Here is a 26,825-nt window from a genome sequence, read left to right as displayed (position 1 = left end):
TGTTAATGCACAAAATTCTACAAGACGCTAAACTGAAGACAAAATTGCCTAAGAGCAATTTTAAGTGAAGTCTTTTAATGAGGGACACTGCAACACAACTTTAAATAAACTCACAAAACCCTGAAGTGCAATAAATGCTTTTTATTGTATGCTCATTTCAATGAGTAACATTTAGAAATAATAATCCCACGTAACAGTGACAATCTTATTTTACAGCGTATACATCATTTACAATCACATGACACAATTTTAGATTTCCAAATTTAATATTCTGAAGTTAAGAAAGATAAAAAAAATATTCTCAAGGAACTGATTCTTATCTGGTGCAAAAACAGAAAGGTGAACATTATTTAAAACACAAAGCCACAATATAGCATGAAGTAAAATTACATTTTAATTATGTTTAACAGCTGAGTGTAAACATGAAGCAACTAAAACTTAAAAGTACACATCATATGCATTACATTTATGAACAGGATTTTCATTAAATTTCCCTAAACCTGCTTTTTATTTTAAGCGCCATGTTGATTTGCAGCATGCTAACATAAAGCATTGTTAAAGGGATGCATATTTTAAATTTATACACTGTAAACTGAATATCCACCTCCAAGCTCTATTGGCAGCATAGTGTTTTGTTAAATACCGCATAAATACTGCCTCATATTGAAAATGCATGTTAATAATATGGTATATAGATTTTAAAAATCAAAATTTTCAATAATGGCGTAAAATTGCACCTTTAAACCTTAGAGCAAGTAAGACTAGAACAATCATACTTGCTATGACTGTCCTAAAAAAAACCTCTAAACATAATATTTAAGAAAACTGTGTTCTCTCAATTTAATCTTTAGATCATTAAGAAATATAGTGCTAACTTTGCAACATTACTGTTGCATCCATTTTAGAAAGCCACATTTGACTCAAATATACTTCTGTCATATATGCCACACTTAACAACAATCAACTTGAACATCAAAAAAAGGGGAACTTTAATCTTTAGACTTCAGTACAGAATGCTATATTTTAAACATCCTATCCTGTGTTAAAATCTTAGCAGCTCTGAAATTCTTTTAAATAGTATTGGATTAATCTAACCTGTTTTCCAGTGAAATTTCTATTGATGAATACACAAAACTTTTGCCATTTCTGGAATTCAATTTCCAGGTACCATATAAAGGCTCAATGACTAAGTGACTAATGGATGACTGCATTTTATTTTCCCCACTCCATTTCTAAAACGGCATAAAAGTGACACTTGCTTGAGATAGCAAAGCATTGCTAAACTCCTCAATTAGATATGATCTTTTCAGAAACATCTGTCTCTAGTATGATCAGCCAAATAAAGTGGTTGCCTTTGCTCTTCCCCTCTGTAGCTGAATTATGATTATAATACTATTAAATAGAAAATAAGGTTTTCTGCAACCATTCTATGGTGCTCCTTAAATTCTTTAACTAATTTCAAAGGGCTATGAGATCCCCTCTCAATTCAAATATCTTAACATCTTTAATAAAAAGAATGTAAATTTACGATTTAATATCAAGCTTTGTAACCAGGTGAACAGTTCATGAAATTATCTTCCCATGTAGCATGTCATATTTTCTAAATAGCTTCTTTCTTTATATTGATCGTATTACATAAGAGCCTCCTTGTGGTGCCTCATAATATGCTGATTTTTTTCTGATGGTCTTCGGAATCCCTTCTTGCAGAATTCACACCTGTGTGGATAGTCTTTTGTATGTATTGATATCACATGTCGTTTAAAGCCAGATGCATCTGTAGTGCTGTATTCACAATACTCACATTGGTAAATCTTCCTTCCAGTGTGAGTCTTCATATGCTTTTTGAGCTCATTTTGTTGTCTGAACCCTCTTTTGCACCTTTTACACTTCAATGACTGATCCTTAGTATGAACTGAAAGGATATGACCACTAAGAATAAATGGATCTGATGTTTTAAAGTCACAGTGCCTACACTGATGAATCTTCCTACCCTTATGGATATCACTATGCTTTTTGAGCTCAGAAGGACGATGGAAACCTTTATCACAGACCTCACATTTGTGAGGAAAATCCTTAGTGTGGACAGATATGATGTGCCGCTTAAGGTCACTTGAGTTGGTGCTCTTATGGTCACAGTGAGGACACTGGTGTGTCTTATGTCCTTGAAACAAATCCAGATGGCGTTGAAGTTCCCTCTCATCACCAAATGCTTGGGGACAATGCTCACATTTATATGGCAAATTGTTACCATGCTTAGACTTAATGTGAGTTTTCAAATTTGATTGATCTGCACACCTGAAGACACAATACTGACATTGATATGGCTTCTCACCAGTATGGGTTCTCATATGCTTCTTGAGTTCAGAAGGATGTCGAAAGCCCTTCCCACACTCAACACAAACATGAGGAAAGTTCTTGCTGTGAACAGCCAGTAAATGTCGGTTTAACAGTCCTTGTTCTGCAGTTTCATAGTCGCAGTATTTGCACTTGTGCATCTTCGGCTCCTTGTCTCTTAATATAAGTTTATTTGAACTCAATGGACTAGCCTCTCTGTATCTTCGTGTGTATTCCGTAAATTCATGGGTTTTGTCAACTTTGTTTATAAGCTTATGGCTTTCTAAGTGGTTATGGAAACTCACTTTCTTGTTAGTTGTAAAGTCACAATCTGTACACTGATATTTTTTTCTCATCAAATGATCAGGATGATTCTTCATGTGTCTTTTCAAGAATCCCCTGGATTTAAACTTTTTTGTGCAAATATGGCAAGGGTATACCGTCAGGGGCTGTCCATCAGGGCCTATTATAACAGCTAGATTAAAAAACAAACAACCAAACAGTGAATTTGTGAAATTTGGCCAGACTGTTTTAAACAGTTTTACCACAAAGGCAGCAAAATTAGCTGACATTCACAATGTGAGAACTATACTAGTAGAATAAAATCCCATAAGATAAAATGCACATTGAAAGCAATTTATAATAAAGTAGCTCACTAAAAAGTAATGAGCAGCACTCTACTATAGACTATTCACCTGCCAAAATGCTATATCACATGCTCTTTGTAAACTAGAAATAGGCACCCTTTATTGTTAAACCAACCTGAAAATTCTCTTTAAAAACATCATTTGGGTAAAAAGCAAACAAGCACAGTTTTATTAAGTACCAGTAGAACATTTAAAAAAAAACAACTATTTAGATCAAACACAAGTAGGTACATGGGAGTAGGACTAACTACACTACAAACAACTGGCATATTCTTGGGTTACAAAAAATACTACTGCATTTCAAGTAATTATAATATTCATCGAGTAATGTATTAGTATTTTACCTGTTTGCCACTGCCTCATTTCTCCCCTTCTCCTCTTCTTAGCTTTTTGTTTAAGTACTTTATTTGTATTAATGTTATCACAAATTTGAAGGTATTGTGCTGCTGTACTACTTCTGTTTTCTAAGGTTGAGTCCAAAGTATTTCCTGGAAAAAAAATCGATACACCATTAAACTTACATATATTTATACTTTTTTGGTTTTGGTTAGATGAATTAGAGAAGACATGGCATTCAGTTGCCATTGCAGTACTAAATTTCACAAAGTACACCCATCTTCTCCTTCTCTCTCTTTTATACTCTTACACACATATGTGTATATGCAAATACTTTAAATACGATACCATGTGAAAGTAACTTTAAAATATCCCAATTTATTCATCCTAAAGGAACAAACTGATAAGGTGAATGAAACATAAGAAACTGAATTTTATGACCCTAAACAAAATCTTGACATCAGATCAATTTCTCATTGATGAAGGCTGATGAAATTAAAGAGATTTAGCAAAGAAATTTACACATGTCAGTTATCCAATACAATCATGGTAACTGTAATACATGACAAACAACAGATTTCTTGTATTTATGCTTTAGAATAGTTTACTTAATGTAAAAAGTATTAAGATTGATTTTTTTAAGTGTTAAGATAAATGTGGCAGGAAATCTACTGCAATTTCAGTGGAATCAGTGTATATGGAATAAAGTACTTAATAAAATCTCAGTTCTCACAGTCTCTCGTGTTATGCAATTTAGTTTAAAAATGTAGCCCTAAGAAACTGTTTAGCTTAAATGCTATGATATATATGCCTCTCATTAATTCCCCTGAAATCTACAGTTAGAGAGTCAAATACCTCCTAAAGATAGAAACAAAATAGACACTTTATCATAAGAAAAAGTCTCCTTGTGTAAGAAAATAAAAAGAACTATCAACCATGGAATAAATAACACTATATGAAGTGTATTAAAACTAAAAAAAAAAAATTTACACTGACACATGAGCTTTATGTAACAGCTATATAAATCTACTGGTTGCCATAGAAATTAAAAAAAGAGTTCCATCCCAAGGAAGACATTAACGAGTGGTTGATATCATGGGCAACTTTTACTTTCATGTCAGAATAATTTCTATTTTATAATTTTTTCCATAGTAAATTTTTTATGGCCCATGTAGTAAGTGGCCTGATATTTGTATCTTGAGGTAAATCTATTTTTTTTAATTTTTTATTTTTTGTCCATGCCGTGTGGCAAATGGGATCTTAGTTCCCCAACCAGGGATCAAGCTTGTGCCCCCTGCAGTGGAAAGGCAGAGTCTTAACCACTGGACCACCAGGGAAATCCCGAGGTAAATCTAAAATGAACTGCATTCACAGAATAACACACGCTATGTCTCTATATAATTTAATCAGTTTCCCAAAGAGGTAAACTCTTCTAACTAACTAGATATGACCAGGCAAGTAAGAGTCTAACAAATGGGTCTGTACACACAAACTAAGAACTCTGTATCTACCAAGCAGTACACAAAACCAGCTACTTAACTTACATCTCACATATAATGCTCTCTCACCTGATGACTGACAATCTTCATACCTTCGAGAAACTCTTCTTTCATCTCCTTAAAAAAAAAGACTAATTAAAAACTGATAGACTGAGTATAATGATTACTAGTAGATCACATCTTAATCTACAAAATCTTACTTTGATCACCGTTCCTTGGATTAAACTTTTTTGTTGTTGTTGAGTTCTTCCACTCCCATAGATTAGATAATATCACACACTGAAAATAAGGGCTGCTGTCAGCATCCTTCAAACTACTAACATCTAGGACAACCCTACTTTTCAAATAAAACCTGGGTAGATATTTCTGCAGAATACCCTCAAAATTGAAGATGCTCAATAAATGACTGTTGAATGAATGAAACTTTGGAAAAACCAAGTAAAGATAAATTAATGCATTTGAACAACAAAATTTTTCAAAGTAAAGAGTATACCTGGACCATCTTGTAAATTAAGTAAGAATGAGATAAAATAGATAGGGAAAAAATAACTTGATAAATTTACCTTTCATTATGTACTTCCTAGAAGAGCACACCTGGATTTCTGTTCCTTTTCAAAACCCCAATATCTTATTATTTGTGGTGTTAAAACATAAAATAAGTTTTTCCAAAAGGGGAAGGATCAATTTTCAAAGGATATTCCTATTTTAGGAAAATAAAACTTTTTATGGCACTCACTTATACATGTAGGATTTAAAATAAATCCTACTGAAAAACAAAATGCATTAAGCAAGGTTCATTGTAAATAACACAAGATATGTGGTACAAAAATTATGTAAGTAACTAGAGATGAATCAGTCCACAGCAAAACATTTTATAGTATTAGCCAACTCATGGGGGGCATTAGCACAGCATATTTAATGACCTAAAGACTGATCAAATAGATATGTTATGTACTTATCAGGTGAAAAAATGCCAGTGTCCTACCATATGTCGCAGCCCAGACAACAGGGACAATTGTTTTATTAACATCAGAGTCCTCAAGCTGAGTCTCAGGGAGAGAAGTTCCTTCCTCTTCCCCTACAATGACTTCCATGTAAACTTCATCTGCTATTTCAGCGCAACCTAAATTTTAGAAATAATTGCTTGTTTATAACCCCAAGTATTTAATAGATGGGTAAAAATTTCCAAACGATTATCTTTCAACTTTCAAGATTTCAATTTGGTTAATTTAAAAATTACATTAGGCACTTCGCAGGCTGGTGCCACTAGGAGACAGTAATTTATCAAAGTTCTTATCCTCCTCTTAAAACCTAGTCCTACGAAAATGACTTTTAGATTATATAAAATGTGCGCTTGAAATATATTGACTGATTTCACAGTCCATTGGGCATTAGGAATTCATAAGAAGAGCTGTATTCCATAATTCTGCCTGATAGTTCTTCAGAACTCAGAAGGCATTTCCCATAGAATCAGTACTAGAAAGTGGTCCATGCTATTCCACATGTAAATTAAATGCAGTAGTGTACATGCAATGAAAAATTGTCAAAAATACTAGTAATTGAAAAATAATTAACAATGAAAGTAAAACCATAATGTATGGTTATAATATAAAATGCTGGTGGCTCAAGGCTATGTGGACACCCATTAAGAGGCAGGATTTTCAGAGACCCTACTAAAGACAAAAGCGTTAAGTGAGACATTTAAAAAAACATAGTATTAGTGTAAAAGAATTTAAACCTAGAAGGTCAGTAGGTATATTTTATGTGGAATAATCCATTTGGATTTAACATGTTAAGTAGAAAATTGGCTTGAATTTACGCTTTTCCTTTGATTCACATACTGGGATTTTCTACTTTTTTTTTTTCTTTTTTTTGGCCGCACCGTGAGATGTGGCATGCGGAACTTCCCCAACCAGGGCTCGAACCCACACCCCCTGCAGTGGACGCATGGAGTCTTAACCACTGGACCACTAGGGAAGTCCCTACTCACTACTGAAAAATGTGGGAAAAAAGTATCTCTCTTCTCCTAGGTTTCCCTTCTTTCAGTTAACCAGAAGGAAACATTGGTCTAAGTTTTGCACATCCCTATGGAATTCTGGCATCAGCTAACCTAACCTTCAGTCTCCTGACCAATGAGTAAAAAAGAAAAGAAAGAATCTAGAGACCAAATAGAAATTAATTATTTTTCTCTCTAACCAAATCCTCTAGACGCATTTGTTTTGACATTTGCAGCTGTGGTATATTATTCATGTTTGTTTGGGATTGGAATTCAGCTCCCTATGACTTCTAGGGGAGGAAATCTGAGGAGTGGGGATCATAGTGCAGTATAGGTAAAGCTAACTATTGTCAAGGTAATGCACTGAAGTGGAGGCTCTTGCTCTTCTAGGGCAAAGCAAAGTAGTTTTTGTCTCAGCATGGCAAGAAGACAGAAAAAGCCTGAGGGAAGGGCTGCATTCCTACACTGAGGTGAGGAGAAAGTAGGAAGAAAGTAAAACGTCTTCATAAGGAAATGTGTACCATGGCAGGAAAGGAAATGTGAGGAGCTTTTTACACCCTGTGTTACTCAGCCGCAAGAAACCTTAAACAGCAACTACTTGGAGACCATCAACGGCATAATAAGTAAAAATCCTGGTGGCTTGACTTGGAAGAATACTTACTCAGCTAATCTCTCAGTGGCAGAAGGAAAACAACCAGCTAGCCCTTCTACTGCTAAATTCAGAGAAAGGTCAACAGTGCTCACTGCCATGTACAAAGATCACTGACAGCAGAGTTAGGCAGACATGAGTTCAAATCCTATCTTCCTCGTTTAATACTGGAATGACCTTGGGAAACTGCTTAATTTCCTTGAGCACTTTCTCCTTCCATAAAACAGGGCTAATACCACCTACCTCAGAGATGAATTATGAGAATTAAATGAGATAATATATATGCAACATATTCAATAACACACACAAAGTAGATTCTCAGTAATTCCCTATATATTTGTAGGCTCTCCTAAAGTCAGGAACCATATTTTGCTGATATCTGTATCCCTAGTATCTCAGACACAGTATTTTATGTTTGCTCATTTGAACAATACATGCATGCATGGATAGTCAAAAGACGCTTTTCCTTTAAATTAATTATAGCAAAGGTTCAGACTTATTTTATTGAACTTTGTTCCTATGTAGTGCTTGAATATGAGATTTTTTTTAAGAATGCATGATGACTACTGATATGTCACTACAGTGCCTTTTTTTCTTACTGATATCATCTTCTTCTTGAGAAGAATCTTTAACTGCCATGTAAACCATCTTCTCCCGCTGCATTCGGCTCTGGTCAAGCACTCCAGCTACAGAATGCCCATTGGTGTACTCACTCTCTGTGACAATTTCCGTTCCACCTTAAAAGTTAAAACATGTATCAAAATCAGTAAGTATCAGGGAATAATTCCCTAAATTAATAAGAAGGATACATAAAAATATTTTCCTTTAGAAAAATATTCCCCCTCAAATATTCCAACATAAATTTCTAACTGTGAAGAGAATTTTCTTATAAATTGCACTTTAAATTTTCAGTCATCACTAAGAAATAACAACACATGTTAACACTTGCATTACACTTGTATATGCCGAGCACTATTTAAGTTTTTTACATGTATTTACCCATTTAAGCCTCACAATAGTATTATAAGGTAGTTACTACCATTATGGCCATTTTATGGATGAGGAAACTGAGGCAGAAGAAGGTTAAGTAATTCACCAAAGGTCACTCAGCTAAATGGAAGAACTAGGATTAAAATCCAAAGCACCCTGCCTCTAGCCTTCCCATAAATACTCATAATTTCTTACTCTAAACCAAATCCCCTCCACTCATATGTTTTGAAATTTCAACTGGAATCTTCTACTCAAGTTTAAAAATATTTAAGATGACTTATTCTCTATCCCTGTTTTATATTTATGTATAATTTTTAAATATTCCATCCCCAAAGAAACCTTTTATAAGAGTTGCACTTTGAAGGCAATATTAGAACTTAATCTCCAGAAAAGAGAAGTTCTAATTTCTAACCATTATAGCAATAAATTAAAATTATTATTTGTACCTATTTCAACGTCATCTTCAGCCTCAGCTTTAAATATATACACTTTTATTACTTCTGAACCAAATCCATCTTCTTTAACATCTTCTTGTGAACCATCACTACTGATTTTTAATGGTGTGCTCCCCATATGCTCTAATTTTTCCCCAACATCATCCACTGTAAAATATAAACGGGAAACTGTTTCAGTCAAAAAGTACCATTGACATTTAGTGGGTGTTAAGTATTAGTGCAATATGAAATAATGTGTTAACCACCTACCCACTATATTCAATTAATGACCTATTATGCAACCATTAAAAGTGGTATATTTCATGAAAAAAGTATACAAGACAGATATACTACATGATCATAATTATATAAAATACATAATCACAGATTTCAATTTATGTATATGAAATACTCTTAACCATACAGCTTTAATTAAAGTGGTTTGGGAAGATTAAATAATCTTCCATTATGTTCAACATTTTAAGCTAAATCCTAACACCAAAATTAATAACAAAAATTAGAACATAAAATATATAGTACTCATGAAATAAGCTGACAAACAATTCCCAAATTAAATAGCAGTATATCTAAAACCAATTAACATATGAAATCTAGTATTTTAAAAAAGAGAAAACAGAAAACACCTGATTTTATAAAAAGGGCTTTTCAGAAATCATAAAAATAAAATCTTAGTAAATACTTTTAACTCCTGTTGAGTCAATGGAAGGCTACTTAAAATCAGAAATTTTGTATACTTCCAGGTATACCATTGTATGATTTGCTTCAAATCATATATAAAATAAAGCAACAATGATTACTTACATTTTAAGTAGATTTAAAAATTTGATTCTTTAAGAATATCATTTAGTTTCAAGTGAATACTGTGCATAAACTATGCAATGAATACATTATATTCATAAAGTTTGCTCTTTGGACATAAATATTAAACAATATACTCCCCCAAAGATTATATGCCTACCATTTTTTATTTCAATGCTTGTCCTGTCCCCATAAAAACTGAAATGTAACCCTGACTGAAAATCTGCTCCTCCCTACTATATGTATCATAGTATCATATATGAAACAAAATCATGAAGGCTTGACTATAGCTAAACAACTCCAGAGCTACTGAAAACAGAATAAAGTGACATTAAAAAGTTTTTTAACTCAGTACTCTTAAAATAGGAATTTCAGTAAGATCTAAATGGGTCAAAGTCTAGATTTTCTCTACCTCAGTTTCAAATTTGATACATGCAAATTCAAAAATATTCCTTTGGCCTTTCAAAATGGTGAAAACACATTTCAGAAATTCTTCTTACAATGTAAAACTACTTTAACTTTGTGGTTAAATATAAATGATTCCACACTATTTAAGAATTCAAATAGTTTATTGTCTATGAAAGAGAGTACCTAAATGATCAAAATAAACAGAAAAAAAATTTTCATTCCATCATAAACCCTAATTTTGTTAGTACTTTTTTGGCAAATATTTTTTTTTTCACATTGGGACAGATTAAAATGAAAGAAAAAAAGATGAGGAGGAATCTGATATTACTGGTTTTTAACAGCCTCTTTTAAAATACGTTGAATAAAACAATGAGATCATTAAAAAAATTAAGAGGCAAGTTAAGTCTTCAGAAAAAGAGTACTTTCTCATTCTTGGAAATAAAGATATAGGATATAAAACACTCAAAAAGTGTCCAAAATATGAATTTCTTAGGTTGGACTAACAGTAAATTAATGAAAAAAATACTGTCATCTGATAAATACTACTTTATTACACTTCAGTGGTTTAAAGTAATCAGAGTTCCTCCTGGGATAAACTGAATTAAAACTGTAATTCACAAAACTAAAGCTCAGGAAATGAAATAGACATTTGTTTGGTCATTTCTCAAAAGTTTTGTACCATAATTTTTGCTTTAAGTATTGAAATTACTGGTGCTATTCTGATTCCACTTATACCTTTCCTCGAGGTCCACAGTTTAACGTATCCATTATTTTCTACTTAATTAGATTCCTCAGAATGAACAATTTTGAAATGTATTGAGTAATTAAACTTGATCTGTATTTTAAGTTCATAGAAGATGATAAAGTTATTAAATATGTTAGTGTACAGTTTTAAGAGATAAACCATCAACTTCACCAAGATTTATTCTATATCCTTTGTTATAGAAAGTACAAAGTTAACAAAGATTTAACAGGCAATCAACAGATTTTAGAAATAGATCCTCAAAGACTCTTCTTTACACAGATAATACTCAAAATACTCAAAATTCAAGCTTAACCTTTTGTTATAAGGCTTACAACATTCAAGTCCCACGGTGTTGTTTCCCAACCCACATGACATCCTAGCCAGTAATAAGTGGGTAATATTATATACAACGCAGAATTCTACTGGTGCTAAATATAACATTAAAACAGTAAGGTGCAGGGGGTGGGATGAATTGGGAGATTGGGATTGACATATATACACTACTATGTATAAAATAGATAACTAATGAGAACCTACTGTATAGCACAGGGAACTCTACTCAGTGCTCTGTGGTGACCTAAACGGGAAGGAAATCTAAAAAAGAGGGGATATAGGTATACATATAACTGATTCACTCTACTGTATAACAGAAACTAACACAACATTGTAAAGCAACTATACTCCAATAAAAATTAAAAAAAAAAAAACAGTAAGGTGCATTATTTGCCCACCCTACAAAGTTTGCTATCATTCAATATTCTTCTATAGCCCATTGGTACAATTTGATTAAAATTTCATTTTAGCAAAATCTACAGTATAATATTCCTTTTAGAAACTAAGTAGGCGTTTTACCATACCCCTTTCATGTTACATCTACCAAAATTATATGGTGAATATGACATCAGTATAGACTACAGCTGACCCTTGAACAATGCAGGGCTTAGGGGCACTGACTCTTCACATAGTCGAAAATCCATGTATACCTTTACAGTTGCCCCTCTGTATCCATAGTTCCACATCTGCGGACTGAATTAACCTCAGATTATGTAATACTGTATTATATATTTATTGAAAAAATCTTCATATTAGTGGGCCCACACAGTTCAAACCTGTGTTGTTCAAGGGTCAACTCTATACTGATGTACCACAGGGATGGGGTGAGGCAATGTGTAATGGATCCGTATTATGCAATGATGAAACAAACAAAAATTAGTAATATTTAAATTACAAAGGTGTTCCACTCCCAGGTGTATATATCCAAGACATCTGAAAACCTATGTGCACAAAAACTTGTACATGAATGTTCAGAGCAGCATTATTCATAACAGCCAAAAAGTGCAAACAACCTAAATGTCCATCGACTGATGAACTGATAAATAAACTGTATATCCATATAATGAAATATTACTCATTAATAAAAAGGAATGAAGGACTGATGCATGCTACAACATGGATGATCCTTGAAAGCATTATACTAAGAGAAAAAAGCCAGACACAAAAGGCCATATATTATATGATTCCATTTACATGAAATGTTGACAACCGGCAAATCTATAGAGAAAGAATTTGGATTAGTGGTTGCCTGAGGGGTGAGTGGAGTGTCAGGTTTGATTGCTCAAGGGTATGGGGGTTTCTTTTGGGGGGAAGAAAAAATTCTAGAATTGAGTATGGTGATGGTGATACAATTCTGTGAATATATGAAAAACCACTGAATTGCACACCTTTAATGAGTGAATTGTATGGCATATGAATTATATCTCAATAAAGATATTATACTAAAAAGAATACAAAGGTGTTAACTTTTCTCTTTTACCCCTGAAATTGGTGAAGTTTCATGGCCTTTCCCATAATGACCCTACCAATATATTTTGCTTTATACAAAATTATTTTCCTGGAAGAAATAAAAATTGATTTTATAGGTAAAAAAATAATTTGAATGCATTATATAGGTTCATTATTTAAAGGAACCTCCCTTCCCTGGTGAAGCTTTTCATAAAGAAAATCATCACCCATAAATGTTTTGAGGGTGTTAGGTATTTTTAAAGAAAAGCACACCTGGGATAACTTTAGACAGATACAATTATCCTATATTAATTTCCAAGTTACTTAGCACAGGTGGAAGAGCCTAACCAACTGCTAAGATAAAGAAATTGTGACATTTGGTCTGAAAGTGGAAAAAACTCAGATGCACCTCAGAGACTGAGAGAAGACAAACTCCCTACCACAAAAACTCAGCTGCTGATAAGATTTCCTTACAGGAATAGTTAGGGATTTAGGAATAAGATAACAGTCCGTTTTAAGTCCTCAATTTTATCCCTTGAGTAGTTTGAAGATATCTTGGAAAAAAAAACAGAGGACTTTTAAAATTACCATTGAGACATTTCAAGGCAATTTATTTTCTAACTCCTGAAAGATTCAATGGTCAACAGAAACCAAGAGGTAAAAAAATGAATTAAAGATTAAGCGATGAAGAAAAAAAAAGGAAAAACTAAATAAAATAAAATAAATGAAAATGGTTAAAAAGAGTAACTAGTCCCAATTTGAATATTCTAACCATTATAAAAAGTTAGGGAATTGGGTGGCAAGAGAATGAATGATATAAAAATATTTAATTTTTGTACATTTTCTAAAATAAAAAATTATTTAAGTTTTAAAGGGATTTTTTTCTATAAAAGAATGCCTTCAAATTTTATAAAGAATAGACCCACTTCTTCCTCATGCTCCATCAATAACTTATTATGAGATTTTTATTATTGTTGCTGTTCAGGCAAACTTACCACTTAAAATGAGAATAAGATATTTCTATCTTCCTCATTCAGATAGAATGTCTTAAGGACATCGTAAAGCAGTCTGAAATAAATATTTTAAAGTATTTTTGCATAGACTATACAGACACATATATAGACAACAGAAAACAAACACAGGCAGAACTGTAGGACACAATCTGAGTTGATTATTTACTTTTCAAGTATTTAATTCAAAAAAACTAATCACACATTTCTTAACATACTATGCTTAAACTCTTAAGCAAAACTGAACTGACAACTCCAGTACCTGTCATATTAAAAAGAAAGCAGTGGTTGCATGAAATAAACTTCCCATTTTGAAATATATATATTTACCATTAAAATATTGTGTCACTTAATGTACTTTTTGAACCTTCCAAATCTGTGTTTTTGTTCTAAGATATTAATAAATTGCATTATTTTACTCCATGGGTATAATTTTTCATAAATTAAAAACATGAACAAATTCAAAAAAGCATCTCAACAACACAGCTTTGAAAAAAAAATATTTTTCAAAAAGATCAATCCCATGACTTTTATTGAATAGATCCCCATCCCAGAAAACCTGTCCGTGTTATACATAAATCAGTTTCTACCAAGTAATTATGGACTTTAAGTTTCACTTACAAGATATCATTAAGTAGTCTTCAGAAGTGCTCTTGACATCATCATCATCATCTTCATCATCATCATCATCATCATCATCTTCAGTTTTAATAGTAACTGTAGAACCAGGAACACTGCCAGCTGCTTGAATCACAGTTTCTGTATCTGAATTAGTTACAAGAACCTCCTCTGATACCATTGTGGGAGAGTCAACTCCTGAAACACAATCTTGGACCACATGTTCTAAGTGTCCATCAGGACCAGTAACAAGGTCAGCCACAAAAACCTGCTCAGGAACTCTAACAGTTTCTGTAATTAGCTCAGACGTCAAGATGTGATCACCATCATCTTCCTCTAAATCTTCTTCAATAGCAACATCAGCCTCAAGTACGGCTTCAGGAACAATTACACCTTCTGTTACTACATCAGTCTCGGTGATGATATCAGGCCCATGGACAACTTCAGCTGCGAGGCCATGATCAAGAGTTATCCCATCATCTGTGACAACATCAGAAACTAATACAGCCTCAGGAACAGAAACAACAATATGGTCTCCATCGATATGTGCAGTACCAGCCATTCCAGCGACTACAATACAAACAATTATCCAAAACAAGTAATTTTATTAATTAAAAGTACTGTATGTATATATCAGATGACATAAAATAGTTTTTAAATATGAAACAGTTCTGGGCAAACTATCATTTTAAAGAACCACTGACAATTTAACTGTAATAAAAATGATCACCAACCAGAAACTGGGGTGGAGGTGGGTGAAAACGATGTTAGTAAAATCTAAATTAAGACCTTAAAAATAATGTACTTTATTTTCAAGTAAAAAAAAAAGCTACAATGAGATATCACTACACACCAATTAGAATAACTAAAATAAAAAAACAATAACACCACAGGTTGGTGAGGATGCAGAGAAACTGGATCTTTCATACGTGATGGTAGCAGCCACTCTGGAAAATAATTTGCCCAGTTTCTTATAAAAAACATGCACTTACCAATACAACCTAACAATTGTACTCTGTGGCATTTCTCCCACAGATATTAAAATATGTTTACACAAAAAGCTGTACATAAATATCCATAACAGTGCATAGTAGCTGTTATTCCTAGTAGCAAAAATCAAAAACAAAAATACAACAACTCAAATGTCCTTTAGCAGGTAAATGGTTGGTTAAGCCAACTCTGGCACATCCTTACTATGGAATACTACTCAGCAATAAAGAAAGGGACAAACTATTGTTACATTCAACAAGTTGAATCAACTGCTAGAAAATTATGCTGCATGAAAAAAGTCAATTACCAAAGGTTACTGTACTGTATAATGTATAAATGGAATCTTTTATATAACATTCTCAAAATTCTAAAACTATAGAGCTGGAGAACAGATTAGCAGTTGCCAAGGGTGGGGGTGTGTGTGACTATTTTGGCATAGCATATATATGGTGATGGAACCATTCTGTATCTTCATTGTGGTGGTGTCTACATAAATCTATATATGAAATAAAACTGCATAGAACTATATACACTCTCACACACACAAATGGTGAAAACTGAATGAGATCTGTAGTCCCATTAACAGCAATGTACCAATGTTAATTTCCTGCTTTTGATACTGTACTACAGTTATTATAAAGATGTCACCATTGGAGGAAGATGAGTAAAGGCTATACAGGACCCTATATACTATTTTTTCTACTTCCTGTGAGTCTAGCATTTCAAAAGATTAAAATTAAAATATAAAGGACACACAAACATAAAAGGTTGCTAATATGTTAAATTGAGTTAATAAAATATGACAAGCTTAATACATTAGAAAATATGTATTATAAACATAAAAGTCCCTGAACTTCTTTATTTTACAAGAATTACTATATTCAAAAATGGAAAGCATCCTTTAACATCTGATTTGAGGAGAAAAAAAAACTCATTTTCGACAAAGATTTGGTTCATTTAAAAAACATATATACAAACTCTAAATTGCATTAAATTCTACATTAGTAAATCTACAGGGATAAAGTTTTAAATAATGTTTTTCTTGAGCAGCACGGTAAACACCAACTCCTACCCCCCTTGTAAATACTGTAAGAGTGTAAAATTCCTTCATGAGTAATTCTGTTACATTCTCTCTGAGGTGGTATAGTAAACAAATTAACAGAGTTTGTGGACCAGGTTACAACAAAATTACCTACATGAAATAATCCAGTACAAAGCCTTTTCTACATAATGATCACTTTCTATACAGTAATACCTGAAAGAGTACCATTTGTTATACACTGTTCACTATTATTAACCAATTCATTATGGAAGTTTGTTAGCAAGTTAGGATGGAGACCAGTAAACACTACTAATATCCTAACACATCAAAGAATAAGGTGAGAAGGGAAAAGCTGCCTTTCAGGATTCTCTTCCTTTCAACCCTTCTGTAGCCTTCTCACTATTCTCAAACCCTCACCTAAACCACCATATTACCCAAAAGGACACTGCCTCAACCTTGAAAATCTGGTAGACAAAGGGAGTATGTATAGAACAAGTACTTTCTATTCACTTATTAGTCCACTGGCCATTTTTGGAGACAGGGAGAAGGTGAGGGTTCAAATTTAGTATTCAACCAGACTGGAAATGTGGTTTTTAGCAGGGAAAAATTAAATGTTAACTCTATAAAATTCACAGTATTGCAATTCTATGTATATGAACAATGAAATTAGTATTTTATAAAATCTTTTCATAAGTTAGACTTAAAATATGGGAAATCCCATTTATTTTATTTGCTGGAGAGTAGTTTGGTTCCTGAGAGTAGACACTAGGGAAGGATGGAAGGATAGAATAATGCTAGTGTTGGTTTGGGTTCAGATTAACCTGTTTGGGAGGATTCTACGAAGAAGGAATGTGTTTTTCAGTTTACCTAGTCTTAACTCTAGCAGGAACTTACAGGTCAAAATAAATCAGATCTAAACCAAAAAAATCCAAACATCCTTGTTTGCCCTGAACTAAATAATTTAAGGATCTTAGACCAAGAATTGATGGGTTCCTCACAGGGTACTGGCAGATTACTCAGACCAAGATCCAAGATGTCTTTTATTAAATTTTGCTCTTTCCTCTTACCAACTCATCTGTTAGATTTCACTGAATTTATGAACAAAGTCACTTATTTTAGCTATACTCTAGCTATATTTATTCAGTACTATGCACCAAGCAACCTAATACTTTTATATATATTATATAATTTAAGCCTCAAAACTGTGTAATAAGGTGAGTGTTATTATCCCCATTTTAAATATGAACAAACTACGGTTTAGAGAGATTACATAACCTAGCCCAGACAGGAATAAAGACGCAGACCTACTAGAGAATGGACTTGAGGATATGGGGAGGGGGAAGGGTAAGCTGTGACAAAGTGAGAGAGTGGCATGGACATATGTACACTACCAAACAAACGTAAAATAGATAGCTAGTGGGAAGCAGCCACATAGCAAAGACAGGGAGATCAGCTCCGTGCTTTGTGACCACCTAGAGGGGTGGGATAGATAGGGAGGGTGGGAGTGAGGGAGACGCAAGAGGGAAGAGATATAGAGGTATATGTATATGTATAACTGATTCACTTTGTTATAAAGCAGAAACTAACACACCATTGTAAAGCAATTATACTCCAATAAAGATGTTAAAAAATAATAAATAAATAAATAAATAAATAAATAAATAAATAAATAAATAAATAACCTGGCCCAAGGTTCAAGCTGAGAACTGAACTCATTGTTTTACTCCAGACTGGCTTTTTTTTTTTAAACTTTCCTAAATGAGGAGAATAGAATTTACTTATTCTAGAGACTATTTTTTAAGGAATTTATAGGGCTAATCAAGTGAGTGACTACTAAAGGAAGAGTTTGAAAGAGAAAGAATAAGAAGACCTACCATAGAGTCACTCATTTAAAATTTAAGGCATTTAGTAAGCAGCATTAAAGGGCATTAGACTTTATCTCACTAGGTAGCAAATTATAAATGATATGAAGACATTTTAAAACGTGTGAAATCAATTAGATAACCAGATAACAGTAAGAAACAAGTCATTATTTCAAGCATTTCCCTTTTTACTAAAGTTATTTAATTTAAATGTGAATACCTGGACTTTCACCAGAAGGACAGCATAAAATTTGGTATTTGTTGGGTCCGTCTTGGGCCACCATCTAAGGTTTTTTGCTACTTAAGTCCCAAAGCAATATGGACTTTTTTCAGCAATAAAATCTTGAACAAAAGTTAAATTCAATGGCACAGATTCCAAGGGCAACTATTACACTGAGACACGCACAAGTTATTACGTAAAGAATACTATTGTAAAATTTAAACTCTAAAGTATCCTTCAAAAGAAACTGGTCCAATAAATTTCTGAATTAAATTAATAGTTCAGATTCTTTTTTTTTACATCTTTATTGGAGTATAATTGCTTTACAATGGTGTGTTAGTTTCTGCTTTATAACAAAGTGAATCAGTTATACACATACATATGTTTCCATACCTCTTCCCTCTTGCATCGCCTTCCCTCCCACACTCCCTATCCCACCCCTCTAGGTGGTCACAAAGCACTGAGCTGATCTCCCTGTGCTATGTGGCTGCTTCCCACTAGCTATCTATCTTACGTTTGGTAGTGTATATATGTCCATGCCACTCTCTCACTTTGTCACAGCTTACCCTTCCCCCTCCCCATATCCTCAAGACCATTCTCTAGTAGGTCTGTGTCTTTATTCCCGTCTTACCCCTAAGTCCTTCATGACATTTTTTTTTCTTAGATTCCATACATATGTGTTAGCATATGGTATTTGTCTTTCTCTTTCTGACTTACTTCACTCTGTATAACAGACTCTAGGTCCATCCACCTCATTACAAATAGCTCAATTTCGTTTCTTTTTATGGCTGAGTAATATTTCATTGTATATATTTGCCACATCATCTTTATACATTCATCTGATGATGGACACTTAGGTTGTTTCCATCTCCTGGCTATTGTAAATAGAGCTGCAATGAACATTTTGGTACATGACTCTTTTTGAATTATGGTTTTCTCAGGGTATATGCCCAATAGTGGGATTGCTGGGTCATATGGTAGTTCTATTTGTAGTTTTTGAAGGAACCTCCATACTGTTCTCCATAGTGGCTGTACCAATTCACATTCCCACCAGCAGTGCAAGAGTGTTCCCTTTTCTCTACACCCTATCCAGCATTTATTGTCTCTAAATTCTTAATATAGTAGCCATTTCATACTAACCAAAAACCTTACGGAATTTAGAGATCCTGAACCACACAGTGTGTTTACTTGACTAGCTCTACCTATGTATGCTAAATTCTTATATTTCACAAGTATAATTAATTTATGGCATTGCAGACATCTCTGTTTTGATGTTAGCAAAAATTTAAAGAGAATGTATCTAATTTCTAATCAATTTTTAGAATTTGGAAAGCTTAGTATTAGATATAATAAGGGATTAATTAAACCTCAAGACATTGAGGTGGAAGAGCAGAAAGAAAGGTAAGAGGAACACCAAGCAAATATTCACCAATAGACATTTGGGGAATGACAGCACCAATCAGACAGCACCAATCAGACATTTTTTTTTTCACTCTTTGAAACGAATTATGTTTTACTTGCTAATGGGCAACTTCTTCAGGAGTGAGGGGGGTTCTGGCACTTTACCAGACGCTATAGGGTAGGTAATATTTTGTATTAAATGGAGAAAATACTGCCTTTCTTCCATTTAAAAATATCTTATTTTAAAAAATTAAAGTTGAAATTTCAACCAAAACTTAATTTATCACACTGAATTTCAAGTGTTCTAGAATTTGAAAAACTATCTCTAGCAAAGAATTCACAAAATTCTTTGTGAAATCTCTTATGCTTCAGCCTTTTGTCCTTCTTCTAGAGTTTATTCCTATACTTTTTTTCACATAAAATCACTTCTAAGTCATCCATAATCAACACAACTCACTTCTGACTCTTTCAGCAGAATAAATCCATAATTCCTTTCTATTTCATCAACTACACAGTCATCTCGATTCCCACCATATTAAATTTTAATCTATGCATTGCACCTTTACAATCAGACAGAAATGTCAAGGAATCAGAGAACTGGGGAGGACATTAAATGTTTTCTAGTCCAACCCCTTCATAAAAGTGAAATATGTAATTTGCCCATTTACACAAATAATTTAATAGGACTGCTAAGACTAGAATCTAGTTCTTCTGGCTCTCATTACTGTGGGCTTTACAACAGGAGACAAAATAACATATTCAACCATATTATCTGAAAACAGTAGGAGCATTTTCTTAATTGAGTAAAGTATCACTTGTTGTAACCCCCCTTTCCTAATTTCTTCTTTAACAATTCCACAGTATCTCATGTTTCTGTTTACTTTTTGTCCCAATTTACCATTTATCTTTTCTACTCTCACTCTGATCTTTTCTTTGATTCTTACCACCCTATCCCCACCTCTTTAACTTCAGATACCTCTCTCTTCTATCATTCAGACTAAACCTGTCCAAATTCAGTTTCTTTGTTGACTGTCAAGCAAGTCTTATCATCTTCATCAAAATGACTACTGTTAAGAGGCTACTGAAAAACTTGGCTACAAAAGTAGGGATTTTTTTTTCAAAAAAAAAAGAAAAAGGTAATGCTATTAGTAACAACTTTCTGAGGATATGGCATCAGAATATAATTAATCACCTAGTGCAAGATATTCCTCTATCATATATAAGCATCTAACTAACTTCTTTGAAATGACTGAAGTACTTCCTTTTCCAGCTTTATTAAATATGCAACTTAAAATGTATTTTATATTTTAATATTTCCTACACATGAGAACTGATGCAGGTATTTATGCAAACTGAGTTTTTCATTCCCAATGACATATTACTGCTATATTCCAAGTTTCCTTACCTCAACCTTCCCACAAAATTATAAGAATGATTTTATCTAGAGTACTGACACATAGCTTTATTTTAAGAAAATAAGCTCTACAAATGTATTTTCCTGGCAAAAGAACAAGTTTTCATTGTAATTTCTCCTCTTCCCCAATACAGTTTTGATATTTAGTATGTTCTGACTTTTAAAAAAGAAAGAAAAAATATAACAAAGAAAATGCTTTACCAAAATCTTGCATAATCATGGTATGTGCCATTCTAGGGTCTGATGTGTGCAATCCAAGACTTCCACCACCTGAATCCATACTTAGCACAGTTCATTCACAAATCTCTGTAAAATAAATGGTTTTTAAAATAGTTTAAATACATTTAGGCCAAAGTCAGTTGCTTTGAGAAAATAATGCAATTGAAAATGTGCCTCTCAACCAGGTGTGCAAATCTCATTACAAAGGAAAACAAAACAAACAAACAAAAACCTTGATTAGATGCTTTACGTGACAACCATAAATAAAAGAAGGATCAAATGGAAGTAAACCAAAGATAATGGAGAATAAGCACAGTAAGGGTGATGAGCCATAGGGAAGTGAAAGAAGCAAGCAAAAGAACAAAATTGTAGCACTGAGTTTCCACTTAAAATATAGGTTATTAAATAAGAAGAAAAAAGAGAACAAGATGACAACAGACAATAGTTGGGATATTTATACATTACTAGAGGACTCAGGTGTCTAGTATTAGTGAATTTCATCCAGTGGCTCTCATCCATTTCTTCCAGACCCAGCTCAGCTCTGCAGCGTAGTTCTGCAGATAAACGTGTGTTTCACCTCTGGCTCCCGGGGTTCTACTTATAATGTAAAATGTTCTATCCCAGTTTCCCTGGAGTTCTTTGAGCCAGTAAGGACGTCTGGCCTTATTCTACTATATTCTCTTGTCTCACAGTTTTGAGGACTCATGAAACATGACTGCTTCCTAAATATAGTGGAGATAAGATCAATCACATACATACATTTAGTAAATTGGTTCTTTCAGAATATCTTTTACTTGTAATTGTATGACTAATTTTTTTCATTAATGATTAATAAAGTCACACTAGCCTCATGCTAGTTTTGAAAGCAAGGGCTCAACCTATTTCATTTCAAATGACTTATCCTATATTTAAGATCACCAGATCGTATGGAACCTAAAGTCAGGTTCTGCAACTCAACGTATTTCTTACAACTACATGTATACTTTGCTTTCAAACATAAGATTCTAAGTAAATCAACCAAAAAGTCTGTCAATTTTATAAAACATTTCCTCATTTTTAGTTAGGAATGTTTAATAAATTGGGCTATACCACACAAAAGATGAGGATGCATCATTAAGTTTTAGAAACTTTTAGAAAGCTGCCATGTAAGACAACTTAATCTATCCTTAAGTACCAGAAATCACTAAGATTTTTTCCCTTGTCTCAAAATTTGATAGGTGTAAAAGAGGCAGGAAAGTCTCACAGAGTAATCTTTATTAACATTTGAGTCATGTATATCAAAATCTTACAGCAGTAGGTTACTTTTCTGTATATTAAAATGATTCAAACAAAATTACTTCATGTGTGAGCAAAATTACAAATTTTTAGAAACTCTTATCTATATTTCGCTATCTTTTTTCAAATATCACATTATTTTCTGCCTTCAAAATGAAGTCAAGAGGGGCCAAGAGAGTTCACAATAAGCTACCCGGGGCTTCAGAGAGATAAATTAAAATGCCATAAGGACTTATTTTTAACATTTAAAACAGTGTACTATTTCAAATTTAATTAGAGTAATTGCTTTCTTTATCACATAACTAATAGAACAATTACAGATGTCTTTAAAATGTTTTAAACACTTAATTTTGTTTAATTATTAAAGATAAAACATTAAGTAATTTGTTAATCACCTTAATATGAGTATCCTGAAGAAACTGTTGATTTTCTTACATATTGTAAAATAAAATCTGCAGCACTTTCTTTTTGTTATTCTTCCTTCTGAACTATGTTACTTTCTTTGGAAAAACGTTCTTTTTACCTATTGTAAAAATACATTCATAATTAGATATTTTAAAACATTTTAAACCAAATCTCTTACACAACTTAAGACTTTTTCTTTACACTTTAATGCGCAGGGTGAGATTAGGAAGGGTTCATATGCTCAAAACTGCTAATCTAAAAAGCAACCGAAGGAATTGCAACAGAAACAACTACCTAAAATGACATAAGCAACGTTATTTCACTTAGAATTCGACCACCTGATTAAACCAAAATCTTCCCTAAAGCATATTTTAATAATCACTAGCAATACCTCATTTTGGAAAGTGAAAGAGAACCAACCAAGGGCAAGCGTTACCCTTGCCAAATTCATACAGAAAAATCTGCACTAGTGCTCAATGAAGTGTAAAAATTTTAACACACAGTGCAACTATTACGGGAAGTATCACACTGTAAGAATACCAAATAAATAAATTGGAGCACCTTTTTCCCATATAGGAAGTTTCAATAAGATCAATAATGAATGAGGTATGAGAACAGCAGTGTGTTAACGATTCAACAGCAAATAGGTAGCTAGGCTTCTCAGTCTTCTCAAGAGTGTATCTCCCACCCTTATTGAATGGAGGTAACCACCAAGTACTCTTCAAGTAAACATCTTTCCATAAATATGTGGGGAGCAGAAATCACAAAACAAAAATCAAAACAAGACAAACCCCCCCACACACATTTTACTCTCATTCGTCTCCTCTTCTCCTCTAAACATAGTTCACTCAGGACCTAGCTTCTCAATAATGTAAATAGGGTGAAGAACAGGAGAGAAATCCTAAGGCGGCAGAGCAAGAGAATGTGAAAGTAGTATTAGCAGAGATAGGAGACAAAGGAGCCCTGGCAAGTAGCAGTATTGCAGCTTTGGACGCAACCCTCTTCCCGCAGAAGTCTCCCTTTCCCATGATCATGCCAAGTTTCAATCATTTTGAGCAGAATGCACACATGTGTCCTCCCATATATTACCCATCTGCCTGGATCTTCAACCAAACAAGAGAACCTTCGCAGTGGAAAGTCAAGAGAGCGAAGAGACAAGAATACCCTTTCCCCTCCTCCCGCACTTGGTGCAGCGGTCGCCACCGCTGCTACCCACGCCGTGCTGCCCAACCCCTCATCCTCCTCCTGCTACCTCTGCCCCGCTACACGGGAGACGGCGGCTGGGAACCAAAATGGTGGTGTTTTAACGGAGGCGACAGTTGCCGCACACGGCCCCCCACCCCCACCCCAGGCTCTGACGGCTCCCTAGCCCCTAAAATGCCCGATTCAGTGCCACCTTCTCGCAAACGCCGCCATCCCTCGCGCGTTCCAAGGTTACCATCCGCGGCAGGCGGGGGGCGGGGGCGAGGTAGGGGCAGTGCAACCTAGAGGAATATTGCGGGGGGGGGGGGTCGCCGAGAGAAAATGCCAGGGGGCCGCCGCATTCTTCACTTCACTGTTTTGTTTTCCGCCATTTTCCCGTCACCCTAAACCACCGACGGCCTCCACGACGGCTCTCGCCCCCGGGGGCTCTGGCCTTGGGGATGAACGTATCGGCTGAGGGGGAAGTAATTCTCTCAATTCCTCCAGCCACCCGCTGCTGCTGAGGAGAAACACTGCCTGTCCGAGGGGGAGGGAACGCTTAGGGACTAGACGCCACTTCCATTGTTCCCTTCGTCCTACACTACACGCTGGGTGGGAGCCTCTCCTCAACTCACTCTAACGACACTGAGCGCAGCGGACCCGAGTCCCTCTACTTTCTCCTCAGGAGTCTCCTTACCTGCAGCCGCCACCGCCAGTTGGCTTCTGACCGCGCTCCGGATTTCTGCGGGGGGCGGCAGCTGTGGATCCGTAAGCTCCTCACATTCGGGTTTCCGAGGTTCCGCAGCTCGAGCCAATCACAAGCTACTCTGCGTCTGGGAGGCGCGCCGCCTAGTCCTCCTTTATATCGCGGCTGACTTGCTGAGGTTGCATTACGTCACGCTCCCCTTGCTGCAGGGTAGGGGGCCGAGGGGGAGCGCGCACGCGCGCGCGGTCGATCCAGAAGCCCGCGCTGGGTTTCTGCCCGGAGACCCCGCGGACTTGCAAGCCGGGGCTGTGCTACTGGCCGAGACCCAGTGCGCAAGCCTCGATCTTGGCGCGACCCTGAGGAGTTTCCGTGGGAAGATTTTCTGTTTTCCAGGTTTCTCAAAGGAGAGGAAGAGGGGGAGGGGGAGAATTAATATCTGAATGGCCACTCACTGAACCTCTCATAGATGTTGGATGCCGTTAAGAAAAAATCGGCCCTACCCTCGAGGATTTGACCAATTAGGCTGACCAGAGTGATAAGAGGTTTACCTCCCCCAAATGAAACCCTTGTGTGTTTTGCAGTTTCCCTCCTTCATTTCTTTTATATTTCCTAATGGTAGACATTTCGATGAAGAAAGTAAAGTGAAGAAAAGCATAGAAGGGAAAGGTGGACAAAGGACCTAAATGAAGTGAATATTAAATATCTTGAATGTGTCACTTTCAGCTTGTGTCTGGACAAAATGGGAGAACAGTGAGAAATTCAGTGGTGAAGGGTGGGGAAAAGAGTGATGCAATGTGACTAAAAGGTTGCATTTGCAAAGGGCCTTATGTTCTGGAAATTTAGCTTTAGTACTATGAACATTTGGAATGAATAGCAGAGTTTAAGGAGGGAAAGGGTACGATCCTTAAAAAAAAGAAAAAGAAAAAGTAACATTACCTTTGCCTAAATAATTTGAATATTTTACAAATAAAACATTATTTTTCTCCATCAGCTAGATAATTTCTCCATGTCTGTATAACCTAATATACCACTAAAGGTTTTGAGAAAAGTAAAAGAGACACGGTGTGAAAGCTCTGGCACAGTATCTGACTTATAGAAGACCGGGAGTCTGCAAACTGTCTACGTACAGAGCCAAGTAGTAAATATTTTAGGCTTTGAGGGCTATAGGGTCTCTGTCACAACTATTCAATCTGCAGCTGTGGCCCCAGTGCAGACATAAACAGTATGTACACAAATGAGCATGGCTGTGCTCCGTAGAACTTTATTTATGGACACTGACATTTGAATTTTGTCATTTTAAAGTGTCTTGAAAAAATATTTTTCTTTGAATGTTTAAAAACTATTTAAAATGTAAAAAACATTCTTAGTCTCAGGCCATTAAAAATACAGGCAGCCATCCAGATTTGGCCTGTGCACCATAGTTTGCTGACCCCTGTAGGTATTATTTGTTTACACTTTTATTTTCCCTCCTAGATGAAGAAAGGTATTTTTATGAGTATATTCCCATCCATGCAGTTTTTCTACATTGGATACCCTGGCAAATACTATTTGAAAGGTCTTCTCCCAGTGACAATTCCAATAGGAGACATGGAAAAATCTGAGAAAGATGTGGGGTTTCTACATTAAAAACTTTTGTGAACAGTACATTGTGGTAGATAATTTTTAAAACATGAAGATCATCCTTGCTCTCCTCTCTTTCTCCAAACATCTCTTCCATCAAAATGTCCTGAGACTTCTACTTCCTTAATATCTGTGGAATTCATCCAATTTTTTCCATTCCTAATATCATTACCCTGTTTGGGTTCACATCCCTTCTTACCTGGATTACTGCAACACCTTCCT

General features: G+C 34.8%; 1 protein-coding gene across 7 annotated transcripts; it reads right to left on the bottom strand.

Annotated features, from left to right (window-relative positions):
• Window positions 1-126: 126 nt before the first annotated feature.
• On the bottom strand, window positions 127-25,093 carry ZNF711 (zinc finger protein 711). 7 transcript variants are annotated; one of them, XM_082610443.1, is made up of 11 exons: window positions 24,975-25,093; window positions 23,086-23,213; window positions 21,881-22,137; window positions 21,398-21,502; window positions 14,271-14,837; window positions 8,898-9,053; window positions 8,061-8,198; window positions 5,802-5,939; window positions 4,886-4,933; window positions 3,326-3,469; window positions 127-2,809 (listed from the first exon to the last, which is right to left on the bottom strand). In XM_082610443.1, the coding sequence occupies exons 4-11, from the start codon at window positions 21,474-21,476 to the stop codon at window positions 1,632-1,634; spliced, it is 2,448 nt and encodes an 815-aa protein (XP_082466569.1). In that variant the 5' UTR covers window positions 21,477-21,502; window positions 21,881-22,137; window positions 23,086-23,213; window positions 24,975-25,093; the 3' UTR covers window positions 127-1,631. The 7 variants fall into 7 exon arrangements, with proteins under 7 accessions (XP_082466569.1, XP_082466564.1, XP_082466563.1 ...); XM_082610438.1 differs by lacking the exon at window positions 5,802-5,939 and having other exon boundaries at window positions 4,886-4,930; window positions 21,876-22,137; XM_082610437.1 differs by lacking the exon at window positions 5,802-5,939 and having other exon boundaries at window positions 4,886-4,930.
• Window positions 25,094-26,825: the final 1,732 nt, after the last annotated feature.

Source organism: Mesoplodon mirus (genome assembly GCF_964341445.2).
Source record: "Mesoplodon mirus genome assembly, chromosome: X".
NCBI lineage: Eukaryota > Metazoa > Chordata > Mammalia > Artiodactyla > Ziphiidae > Mesoplodon > Mesoplodon mirus.
The sequence above is the reverse complement of the archived record's forward strand: the minus strand, read 5'-3'. Positions and strand labels throughout refer to the sequence as shown.